Here is a 12,562-nt window from a genome sequence, read left to right as displayed (position 1 = left end):
AGCTACAGCCACATTTTGCAGTTGCTTTCCCTCCTTTAGGATGAAAGAAGGCTAGGGATATCGTCGCTATGTCAATAGCTTTATCACTGTGATACCGCTATAGTTGCAACACTTGGATAAATTTATATCCTTTTTTTTATTTACAGCTTTATGAAGCCTTTACTTTTTTAAAGGATCTTGGTGCTGTAATATTACTCCATGCAGAAAATGGTGACTTGATTGCAGAGGTGAGTGGCTATTTTTGAATTAAATTGCTTATGATTACACCATGGTAAAAACAATGACTGCAGATGCTGAAAATCAAATACTGGATTAGTGGTGCTGGAAGAGCACAGCAGTTCAGGCAGCATCGCTGCTCGTTGGATGCTGCCTGAACTGCTGTGCTCTTCCAGCACCACTAATCCAGTATATGATTACACCATGCCCACTCAGCTTAGTTCCTGAACAGTCCTGTGGGACAGACAGATAACCTCCACATTCATCACCAGTTCATGCATCCATTATTAATAATTTACCTGAAATATAACATTGGTGGGCTCCCCAGCTCCTGTTTTATGTGTGGTTGCACTTTCTGTCAGTAGCCATGCTATGATTGGGTGTCCCTGACTCAGACACCTGGGAGCCCCTTGTACTGGGAGATACCACCCTTGTTCTACTTCCATGTGTTGTAAAAGGTTTTAATATCCACAAGTATAGAAGAACCTCTTGACCATAGTCACCTCCATAATCTTCTCGTGTCTAGATACTGAATCCCTAATGTCCGAACCAGAGGACACAGCTTAAAAATATGGGGTAGACCATTTAGGACAGAGATGAGGAGAAACTTCTTCACCCAGAGAGTGGTGGCTGTGTGGAATGCTCTGCCCCAGAGGGCAGTTGGAGGCCCAGTCTCTGGATTCATTTAAGAAAGAGTTGGATAGAGCTCTCAAGGATAGTGGAATAAAGGGTGATGGAGATAAGGCAGGAACAGGATACTGATTAAGGATGATCAGCCATGATCATATTGAATGGTGGTGCAGGCTGGAAGGGCAGAATGGCCTAATCCTGCACCTATTGTCTATTGTCATTATAGGGGGTCCCTGAATTATGAACTTCCAATTTACAACCACAATCTTACACAGGAGAATAATTTTAAAGATCTGACAAATGAACATTCCCTCTATTTACAAATGGTTCCTTGCATTGTATTCCAACTTGAGTACAAATCGACTTGTGAACGGACTCCAGAATGAAACTTATTTGCAACCTGGGAACTGCCTGTATCATGGTAGAGACCAGCATTTTTTGAAGACCAGCTGCACTGTTACAATCAAAATGTTTTTCTCTACAAAAATCAAAGAACATGAACAGTAGCAATGGCATCCTATCTTAAAAAGTCTGTTACCTTAAGGATATTTAATGTGTAGTTAACAGAGATACTTATACTTTAAAGTACCTTCTTAACTCAAATCTCCTTCCACACCCATTTGGCCTATACCTGAATAAACTTCAGGTACTTATCACAAATGGGGGAGTTAATAAATTGGTCTTAGTGCTGATACACAGAATTACTTAAGGAGTGAGATTTCTTGGGTCGTCTATTTATTTCAGTTGATGTTTCTCTTCAAAATCTTGTCCTCTGTCCTACAATTGTGAACTGCACATTGAACACAGATGTAGGTAACATCATAAGTGTGGCCATATGGATCAGAATTCTCCTGTTTCTAATGTTCATTAAGTCTGGATTTTTGCCAGTAGGGACTCTCTCTCTTCTCAGGTTGACTATCCCAGAAGTTGAAGTTATAGTTAATGGAATTAGTTCAAGGGTTTTAAACCCATTTAATCAAGACAAAACTTTGCTTTGATTTCTGCTGCAAGAGATGTGCTTCACCATCAGCTTGCTCTAAGCTGCTAGAAAGGGACTCTCCCTTGTAGTAGACATCTTTACCCTAAATCTTTTTTATCATTTAGCTCCCAGGCTGCTTAGTTACTTGATCCGTTTTTGGGAATAAGTTGCTTTTTGGCAAGAAATCCTCCTTCAGAGAAAACTGGTTCTTAAAAAGTAGACTTTATCCAAAACAGTGGCAACGAAATTTCTCTGGGGAAGAACAAAGGATTATTCTTGCTGTTAGCCACACTGAAGGAAAACACTTCGGCAAATAACAAGTCGTTAATTGACAATAATGGGGAGTAAGAACAGAAATAAAAAGGTTATATTTGAAATATGGCATATAATGAGTCAGAATTAGTCAAAGAGAAATTATTGCCAAATATACTTAATTTAGATAATGTATTATTTTATTTACAAATATTAATCTCCCTTTATGAATCCTGTAAGAAGCATTGTGCTTCCCTTTTTTAGTCTTAATGGGAGAGACTATAATTGATGGTATGATTACAGTGACAAGAGTGTGGTGCTGGAAAAGCACACTGAGTCTGGCAGCATCCGAGGAGCAAGAGAATCGACGTTTCAGGAAAAAGCCCTTCATCAGGAAACTCCTGCTTCTCGGTTGCTGCCTGACCTGCTGTACTTTTCCAGCACCACACTCTCGACTCTGATCTCCAGCATCTGCAGACCTCACTTTCTCCTAATTGATTACAGTGTGACCAAAGCAAATGACCCAGTTTGACTTAATATGTAAAATAGCTTAGAAACAGAAAGTACTGGAAAAGCACTGCACATGAAATCCCTACAGAGCGAGAGCAGACCATTCAGCCCATCAAGTTCACGGCAAACCTTTGAAGAGTATCCCTCCCAACCCCAAATTCCTGTATTTCACACAGTTGATCTACCTAACTTACCCATCCCTGGGCACTGTGGGCAATTTCCCATGGTCAGTCCACCTAACCTGCACATCTTTGGACTGTGGGAGGAAACCAGAGTACCTGGAGGAAACCCACACAGACACTGATAGAATGTGCAAACTCCACACAGACGGTCGCCTGAGGCTGGAATTGAACCCAGATCCCTGGTACTGTGAGGCAAGAGTGCTAACCACTGAGCCCATTAAGCTGCATAGAAAGTGAAATATAGAAATGCTGATGAAACGAAACAAGTCAGAGGAGAGTGACTGCTTGAGAAAAGGGTGCTGCTTGCTTGGAGAGTGGGCCCTGGTCAAGGTAATACCATGAAAAATATTCCAGAGAACTACTGTCCCCAGTCTTCTGTTTAATTCAGTATAAGGATGCAATACCTGAATGTATTGAGTTTGTTTGCAGAGTATGAAGCCCTGTGTATGAACAAATGTAGCTTCTAGCAAGTATTAAATGAGTTACATTTTGACCTGACTAATAATCTTGCATGCATTATTCGTGTAGCTTTGAACAAATGTTGGCAATTATAAGATGATATGTATTGTGCACTGCACAACTCCAAATTACAGATGCATTTCACTGAAAAGTATGTCAACTGTTTGACATGGAAAACCAGTGTATTCTTGGTACAAGCTGAGTATATGCTGGGATAGGTTAGCAGGGAATACAGCAGTCAATTGTGTCTCCTCTAGCCCATAAGCCTCTGTCCAAAATGGTTAGATTATACATAATTAATGTACCCTTTGTACTTAGCTTCTCTAGCATTCAACAATTGTATTGTAATCAAGAACATTCAAATACCCACCACAGTGGCAGTTCAGAGTGGTTACACCTTATGTAAGTAAAGAACATGTTAAATGTTTCAAGAGTGGTAGTTTTTGTCCCCATTTGGAAGTCTTGGTGCCCCACCCTTGGGGAGATGCTGTTGTACTGTTAACATCAGTGGACTAATAACCGAGAGTCCAGACTGATGTTCTGGAAACATGCATTTGAATCTTGTCATGGTGAAATTTGAATTCAGTAAGAAAAAAATTGGTCTAATTGGTAATTTAAAAGCTGGTCTTATTGGTGACCATGTAGCCATTATCAGAAAGCCCAGCTGGTTCATGAATATCCTTTATGGAAGGAAATCGGCCATTCTTACCTGGTCTGACCAACATGTGATCCCAGACCACAGCAATGTGATTGATTCTAAACCAAAATGGTTGAGAGATCCAATCAATTCAGGTCAACAAGAGATGAACAACAAATATCAGCCTTGCCAGTGAAACCCAGGTCCCATGCAAGAATAAAGAAACTGTAAAGGTAATGGATTTCTTAAGATTATTTTATGTGTATTACGTTAGCTGAAAAATGTGTTGCTGGAAAAGCGCAGCAGGTCAGGCCTGCTGCGCTTTTCCAGCAACACATTTTTCAGCTCTGATCTCCAGCATCTGCAGTCCTCACTTTCTCCCTGTGTATTAGGTTACACAGTGATCCAAATCTGAAGGTGAGAAGATGCTACTAATTGCACACTTGGAGCTGTATTTTAATTAGCAAGAATACATTTCAGTTTCAGCAGAATCTCTCTTTGATAAACCAAATTAATGTCATTCCTTTCAGGAACAAAAGCGAATCTTGAACATGGGAATTACAGGACCTGAAGGTCATGCATTGAGTAGACCCGAAGAGGTAAACTTTTCATTTTGTCTGTCTCTTATGTGTAAATGGGTAAGATCAAAGATAGTTAATCGCTATGCAGTAACAGGCTGATGCCATCTCAGAGTGCGTCATGAGCTGACTGCACTCCATTGCACTCTCCTCTCTTACAGCTACCAGTCATTATTAACCAGGAGGCTTTAAGTGAGGCAAATGCCAACACAATGAGGTGCTAATGGTGCCACTTTAACATCTTGAAAATAAGGCCAGCTAGTTTTTAGATCAATTATGAATTAGAAATCTGAGATTGTAAACTAAGGAATTAAGTGCTAGCAGGTAGAGATGGAGTTCAGTCACAGATTAACCACAATCTCACTGAATGGCCAAACACACTGGTGAGGGTAAAAGGTCTCTGCCTGTTCCTAAGAGAGTTTTGAAAAATTACTTGAAATGAGCTCCATTTGTTTTGCTTTTCTTTTGCCTCTGCCAGTATCAGTGACATATTTTAGGCTAACATTCTAAGGGCATCAGTGGATCCCTGGCACATGTTATTCGTTGATTATGTGTGATCCTGGAAAGTGGGTACAGAAGGCTATTCAATCAACTCAGGCATCACACCACAGCAGAGCTTGATTCCCATATTTGCACACTGCAGGGGTTCTTGTGACACAGTGGTAGTGTCCCTACTTTGAGCCAGGACTTCCAAGTAAAGCAGAGGTGTGTCATAGCATGTCTATACACGTTGAATTTTAAGAAAAGGTTCTTACTTACAGTTCCCAGCTGGAATCACTGTTGTAATCAAAAATGGAAATTCCAGCCCATTTCCTTTTACCTCCTTCTTAGCCTTAACATCAACTTTTGTAAACTTGCTATGGCCTCATTTGTCATTTGGTGCAAAGCTAGGCACTGAACCTGAAGCAATCTTGAGTTGTGAAGGTCAACACTGCAGAAGGAAATTTTGAGCAAATAATTGAGTTCTCCCATTTTAATTGACAGTAATAATTCAGGCTGTGATAGAACTAGAGCAAATAGACTGCAACATATCAATAAATACTAGGTACTTTATATACAGACACAAGAAAATAATTATTGTTATGAAAGAAACTTGCCATCAGGCTGCTTTGTGGAAGTTATTTCTGTACCTTACACAGGAATGTCTCAGGGACCTGCACTTTAATTGGACCCTTGTCTATTTGGTCACATTGAGAGTGTCTAATCTACCTTTTAGGAAAACAGTGTTGCCTGAGCAACCGTATTTAAATTTTGGCTTCATGAATTGACATGGATTTCACATTATTGAGATGCTTCTGATTCTTTGTGTTCTGATGTAGGATATATACACTAATGGTGAAAGAGCGTTTAAGGAAAATCCTATCCTAAACCACCAGATAACAAAACGGACAGATCAGAAAATCTAGGCACAAAAGTGAAAACAGAAAATGCTGGAGAAACATTTGAATCTTCAATGACTCTTCACATTGGAACAGTTATGTTGAACTTGACACATTAACTCTACTTGACCTAATATGTTTTTCAAGCACTTTCTGTTTTCATTTCACATCTCTATCATCTGTAAAAGCTTTTCTTATTTATGAGTGGCCTAAGGACATGAGGATAATTGCTTGGACTCTGTCTGACATGTTTGAACTCAGAATTTGTGACACATTGTACAATGTTGATGAATCTACTAATAGATAACCATCCAAAACGTCTTATCTTTGAATTGTCAAAGACTGGTTGTAAGACAATGGAACAGTGTCTGACCCTGTTGAAGCTTGGATGTTTGTAGGAATTGCCTGGGAAGTTTCAACTTCTGAGAGATAATTCCCCTGCTCCCTGACTCTCTGTGAAGGTTTCCAACTCTGAAACGAAGTCAGAGGTTTTGGACAGTTCCTTGGGACTCACCTGGGTAGTTATCCAGGAATGTTAGACAGATTAACACCTCGTCTAACTCCAGGGTAACTCCACAGTTGACTCCCCCAACCCCTAACTATTGCCTGATCAGACGTGACTATCCTCCCAACCCGATGCGACTACCATCTCACCAATTTACCCACCTCACCATCAAACAAAGCAACCACACACAAAACCCCTACCCACTCAACCATCTCACACTTTCCCATGTACTCAACTCACCCACCTACCTGTCTTCCTAATTACTCACCTCATTTACCCAACTACCCTCCCCTCAGGGTATCCCCAGCCTATTTCATCTGCCCACACACGTAGCCACCTCAGCTATGTAGTAATTCCTTCATGCTGTTGCGCGCTGACATTCACCCTGTGCCTGTCCTGTGACTTCTGCATTCATCTGACTCTACTCTTCTCCAGAGTTCCCTAAGGGACACGAGGCTCTGGATTTCTGTGCAAGCTGGGTTTGGAAAGCCCTGTTAGAAATACATAAACAGCATTGAGTCAAAAGAGTTTTCAATTGCACTGACAAACTGATATTATTTGACACCGCTGGGAAGATTCAGTCTAATATGTACATATTATGCCAGTGCACAGTACTAGCTCATTTTGCCTGCCATCCTGAGATGTGTTTGTTGAAATATTTGATGTTTTTGACTTTGTTTAATGCCAAAATATTACTGATACTTTGTAATAATGCAATGTCTGAATGCTTTGCACGAGTGAATGTAATAACTTAGCTGAGAATATAGGGCTGCTGATATGAATTAATGCATGGCTTGTAATAATTAAAATATTTAACTTTTAAAGTGACTAAGTAATATTTATGCTGCCTATTTGCTTCGTAATTCCCGGTACTTGTGTTTTTTCTCAAGCTGGAGGCTGAGGCAGTATACCGAGCGATCACGATTGCCAATCGGATCAACTGTCCCCTGTATATCACCAAGGTGATGAGTAAAAGTGCAGCGGATGTCATTGCTCAAGCCAGGAGAAAAGGTAAAAGATGGACGTCGTCCAAATCCTGTCCCAGAGAAACCTGGGTTCACCGTTGCTGTAATAGCACAGCTACTGCACTGCAGCGGTCGCACAACCTCCAGAATCCTTAATGTTTAAAACAAACATATTTTTGTATAAACAATCCCCCATGCCCTGGCCAATCCAAACCTGTGGTCAGGTTTAAGATTGAGGTCAAGTGCTCTGTGAATAACGGAATAGCTGAGAATATTCAAATCCTCTCAAATGGAAGTAAATATCATGATAAAGACATCAGCTCTGTTTTGTGGCCGACACTATCCTATTGACAGAGGACTGTATTAGGCACCTTTGGGCGGCATGGTGCCTCAGTGGTTAGCACTGCTGCCTCACAGTGCCAGGGACCCAGGTTTGATTCCAGCCTCCGGTAACTGTCTGTGTGGAGTTTGCATGTTCTCCCCGTGTTTGCAAGGGTTTCCTCTGGGTGTGCCAGTTTCCTCTCACAGTCCAAAGATGTACATGTTAGGTAGATTGCTCATGCTAAATTGCTCATAGTATCCAGGATTGTGCTGGTTAGGTGGATTAATAATAGGAAATGCAGGGTTGGGTCTGGGTGGGATGTTCTTTGGAAGGTTGGTGTGGACTTGATGGACCAAATGGCCTGCTTCCACACTGTAGGGTTTCTATAATTCCATCTATTGAGCATGGCTTTTAACACCAGCAGTTGTCAGCTCTGTTCACTTTCATATGTGAATTGGGGCAAACTGGCAGGCTGGAGAGGTTAGAGGCTGTCTTTACCCAGTAGCATATGTATGAATGATCATTCTCTCACTTGGGATTCTGTACAGAGAGTGTGTGGCATCTAGTTGTAGTAAGGTGAGAAGAAATCTCAAATCATTACTCAGAAATTTAAAACTCTCAAACATTGCAAGGGTGTGTTGGATGGGGTTTGGGAGTTGTGGTGATGGATGCATGAACAATTCTAGACAGATTTTCTTTTCAGTCCAGCCTTCCAAGATGCTTGGGATGTAACTCTGCTCTTTGGTCTGTCATCCACATTGCCATTCTATTCACCAGTGATTATCATCAAACTAGATGGCAACACTGAGTCTTCACCAGTGAACCTGATCTAGTTCACTCTTGGAACCCAATAGTTGGAGCCTTACATGGTGAATAGGAATGATAACAGTGGCTCATTATAACCTGGCTCGACTCTCGAGCATTCAGGCCAGTTACAGTGTTAGCATCATTATGGGTCTCTGCTCCATCAATCGGTGGCACTTATTGACTTGTGTTTCTTTTGCTTACCAATATGTTGTGTGTGCGTGCCCAAGAAATGGGAGGTTATTACTTTTAAAGTACAGAAGTTAAGAAATGAAACAAACAAATCAGACTTTTTATAAGCATGTTTTACAATATTGTTAAACATTCAAACAGAAAGATGTAAAAATTAATTTTAAGGCAAAGTACTTTGAGCGTTTTATTTTTTGAAGATAAAACCTGAAAAAATGGCATTTGACAGAAATTAGTCTTGGAGGAGCCCAATGCCGGATTCTGTATGTTCCTTTATTAACAGGAGCTGTAGTTTTTGGAGAGCCAATCACTGCAAGCCTTGGGACAGATGGAACACATTACTGGAGCAAAAACTGGGCCAAGGCTGCGGCTTTTGTGGCGTCACCACCACTGAGTCCTGACCCCAGTACACCTGATCACCTGAACTCACTACTTGCCTGGTAGGAGAGTTACATCCGTTTAACCCTTGTACATGACAAACCCAAGGCACTTAGTCTTGGAGAGCAATTTCTTTTTGATTTCTCACTTTTAATACTTACAGCGATGACACTGAATTTAGAATGCATTTTTAGCTTGTCAAGGGCTGGTAATTTTGCCTGCAAGTGTTGGTTTAAATGATAGAATATTCTCAAAGAAGTTTTGCATTTAGCAGGAGAAATAGTTACAACGATTCCCCATTTTTCTGCTACCCTCCACCTCTCTGTGGCTTGGCTGAAGATGTTGACTTTTTATGGGGAATGGCTTCATGAAGATTGGTAACCTTCTGATACTTTGTTCAGGTGGTGATTCTGCAAGTATCCGCAGGCAATGTAACTAAGCTTGAACCCATCCTTCTTGAGATACACACACAAATACTTTTAAGTGGCTGTGTCTAGATAGCAGTCTAGAACAGGAACTCTGTATGATTCTTGCCATCATAACCACTTTCCCATCATTCCAGAGCTGCTGCAATCTAGTAAAGCACACCTACCACGATTCAGGCCGAGAAAAGCTAATTTAGCCCTCAGACTCCCTTGATCTGTTTGGCTTTGTAGCACTGCTTATTAAAAAGTAATTTGTATTAATTAATTTTGCAATGCTTCAGGAAAATAACTGAAAAGATTCTTCTGTAATTTTGGAGACGTTGCATCGAAGTTAGAACTCTGTGGTTACAAGAAGTTATTATCAAGACTAATGCATGGTGAGACTAATTATGTAACGAGGTCAACTAGGTGGACCTGTTAGAATGAGTTCTCTGATTGGGTCTGTTAACCTGGTCCAATCAGGGAGCCCTGGCTGACAGATATAAACAGGAGTGTTACCGCAGTTAGGCGGTAGTGTGGGGGTTAAAAAAGAAAAAAAAGGGGGAAAAAGAAAAATAAATAAACAGGAGTGTTTAAAAAAAAAATAAACAGGGAATTATCACACAGCTTTGCCCTTTGATGTGAAGGGCAGTGCTTGTCACTGGCCACTCGTGTGTTAAAAAAAAGATAAACAGGAGTGTTAGAGGTTCTGTTCGCTCTGAGAGCTGGCCCTGAGGGAGCCTGACCAATGTCAAGTACTATGCATACATAAATAAAGGGTGACTGGGTGATGGGATACCAGCCTCTGTGGAGTTATTTCAAATTAGAGTGATAAATGCCAGACTTAAAATGTAATTTAGAATATTGAAGCCATGTTGCTCTGGATGTACACAGTAATTTCTTCTTATTCTTTTGTAAGATGTGAGCATTGTCAACGCTTACTGTACGTCCCTAATTGCCCTTGTACTGAATGATTTGCTGAGTCACTTCAGAGGCATTTAACAGTCAGCCATATTGCTGTGGGTCATATGTAAGCCAGGCCAGGCAAGGATGACAGACTTCCTTCCACAAAGGATATGAGTGAACTGGTTTTCTTTTACCAAGAATGAGAATAGTTTCACAGTCACTTTTACTGAAACTGGATTAAGAATCAAGTTTTCTTTCCATTAGATGTTGTAGTGGGATTTGAAACCATGCTCCTGAAAAATTAGCCTTGGTCTCTGGATTACTAATACAATGACATAACTACATCACTGTCTCACCCAGTCACCTTTGTATCTAACAGTACCATATGTTCTTCATTATGAAAGTCTTTGGTGTGTATTTGAACACATCTCACTTGGTATATTCCTGGAAAATGTCACAGAGAATGCTAGACTGGCTTTTAATGGCTCTTTAGATTGATTGATGTTGAGAGAAAAATATAGATTTTTTTTAAACCTGTGAACTTGGTATAGAAGAAGCAATATTTACTACTGTACTACTTTAGGACCAACTCACTTGATGTGATTTTACCCCCTCTAGTGGAGATCTGCAGGTCACAGGAAGTGGCCACAGTACATTTACCACTGCTCAGAAAGCCATTGGCAAAGATAACTTCTGCTTAATCCCTGAAGGCACCAATGGTATTGAAGAGAGAATGAGTGTTATCTGGGAGAAAGCTGTGGTAAGTTAATGAATTTAGTATGAAGTTCAGAAGCCAGTGAGGTATACATGAATCAAAGCATGTTGACTTCATATTCTGGCTAGTGATGTCTTGTGGGTCGTATAAGGACTGCCTCCACCAGATTGCTGTTAAAAGTGAGGATGTTCTCTAAAATTGGGGTATAAATCCCCAGAAAGAAAGATTTGGACTGGAGTGATGTAGACACACATATTTAACGCACTGAAACAAAAATGATGGTGTAATACATTTCATAGATTCCTTAATTCTATTTGTGACAAGTTTCATACCTCTATTTCTCTACTACATACCATCTCCTTCAGGGGAAAAGGGAAATCAATAAACAAGTGTCACTCTATTGCAGCACCAGCGCTGGAAAACAGGTCCATTGCTTCACCTTTCAGTTATACAGTGGTTTGTGTGGTGCAGTTTCAGACAAAATGACCACAACCACCTCCGTTTGCGGGAACCATTTAAATGCTTGTCAGAAATTTGCATCTGAAAGTGAGTGGAGAGCAGACAGTGTTGTTCTCTGCCTATTTTGTAGTCCATTATTACCCACGAGTTGACTGAGACAAATTGTCCCTAAGAATTTCAAAAGTCATGACTAATGCCATCTCGACAACACAGCCCAGTGAGTCGAATATCCTCAGTATTGTGGTTAGCCAGTTACTGTCTAGGGATCTAATACGTGCTTTATTGAGTTCCATAGGCAAACGGGTCAGATAGTGGTTAGGTTTATTTTAGTTGTTCTACTTTATATAATTACTGCCTTACTGAATCAGTTTATTTCCATTAGCAGACCGTATGTTTATTCTAACTTTGACAAAGCGGGTTGTGTCTGGATGGGTGGTACATGTTGAGAATGAATGTCAATTGAAACTTGAATTATTATTATTGAAAGGCCACAGGTAAAATGGATGAGAACCAATTTGTCGCTGTTACGAGCACCAATGCTGCCAAAATTTTCAACCTGTATCCAAGGAAAGGAAGGATAGCTGTGGGATCGGATGCTGACCTTGTCATCTGGGACCCAGACACAGTTAAAACAATCTCTGCAAAGACGCATCGCTCGGTAAGGAGAGTATTTAATCAGTGGGTCTTGAAAAGACAGGGAAGGGCATTTATCAAAAATATAACACTTTTTAAAAACCATTTGTTCCTATTATTGCTTTAGAGACAGTTGATTTTAAAGGTTTGATAAATTAAACAGAAATACTACACAGAAATTCTTGTTGTTAAGCAGCAGTGATGGAGGATTTAGTACAGCTGAATCCTTTGCTAAGAAATGTGCAGAGCAAGTATTTAAGTTGAATCAATACTTTTATAAAGTACAAAAAGTATGTTAGTTGGCAAGTCATGGTACAGAAATTTATTAGGTAATTGGGTCAGCCACTTAAATGAAGATGAGATAAAAAAAACTTAACAGGAATATATTACAGGAGAGCAAGTAGTTTCTGAATATTTAGAATGTTTGAATAGGGCTGACATATAGGGGTAGGATGTCATG

At 40.3% G+C, this 12,562-nt stretch overlaps 1 protein-coding gene across 2 annotated transcripts in view; it reads left to right on the top strand.

Annotated features, from left to right (window-relative positions):
* LOC140485655 (dihydropyrimidinase-related protein 1-like) overlaps positions 1-12,562 on the top strand; it is a 58,981-nt gene that overhangs the window by 38,952 nt on the left and 7,467 nt on the right. For both annotated transcript variants that reach the window (XM_072584031.1, XM_072584032.1), the window contains exons 6-11: positions 147-227; positions 4,396-4,464; positions 7,218-7,338; positions 8,891-9,047; positions 10,914-11,055; positions 11,957-12,127. In XM_072584031.1, the coding sequence (XP_072440132.1) occupies positions 147-227; positions 4,396-4,464; positions 7,218-7,338; positions 8,891-9,047; positions 10,914-11,055; positions 11,957-12,127 (741 nt within the window). The remainder of the gene's footprint in view (positions 1-146; positions 228-4,395; positions 4,465-7,217; positions 7,339-8,890; positions 9,048-10,913; positions 11,056-11,956; positions 12,128-12,562) is intronic.

Source organism: Chiloscyllium punctatum, chromosome 14 (genome assembly GCF_047496795.1).
Source record: "Chiloscyllium punctatum isolate Juve2018m chromosome 14, sChiPun1.3, whole genome shotgun sequence".
NCBI classification, from domain to species: domain Eukaryota; kingdom Metazoa; phylum Chordata; class Chondrichthyes; order Orectolobiformes; family Hemiscylliidae; genus Chiloscyllium; species Chiloscyllium punctatum.
This window is presented reverse-complemented; position numbering and strand designations above follow the sequence as displayed.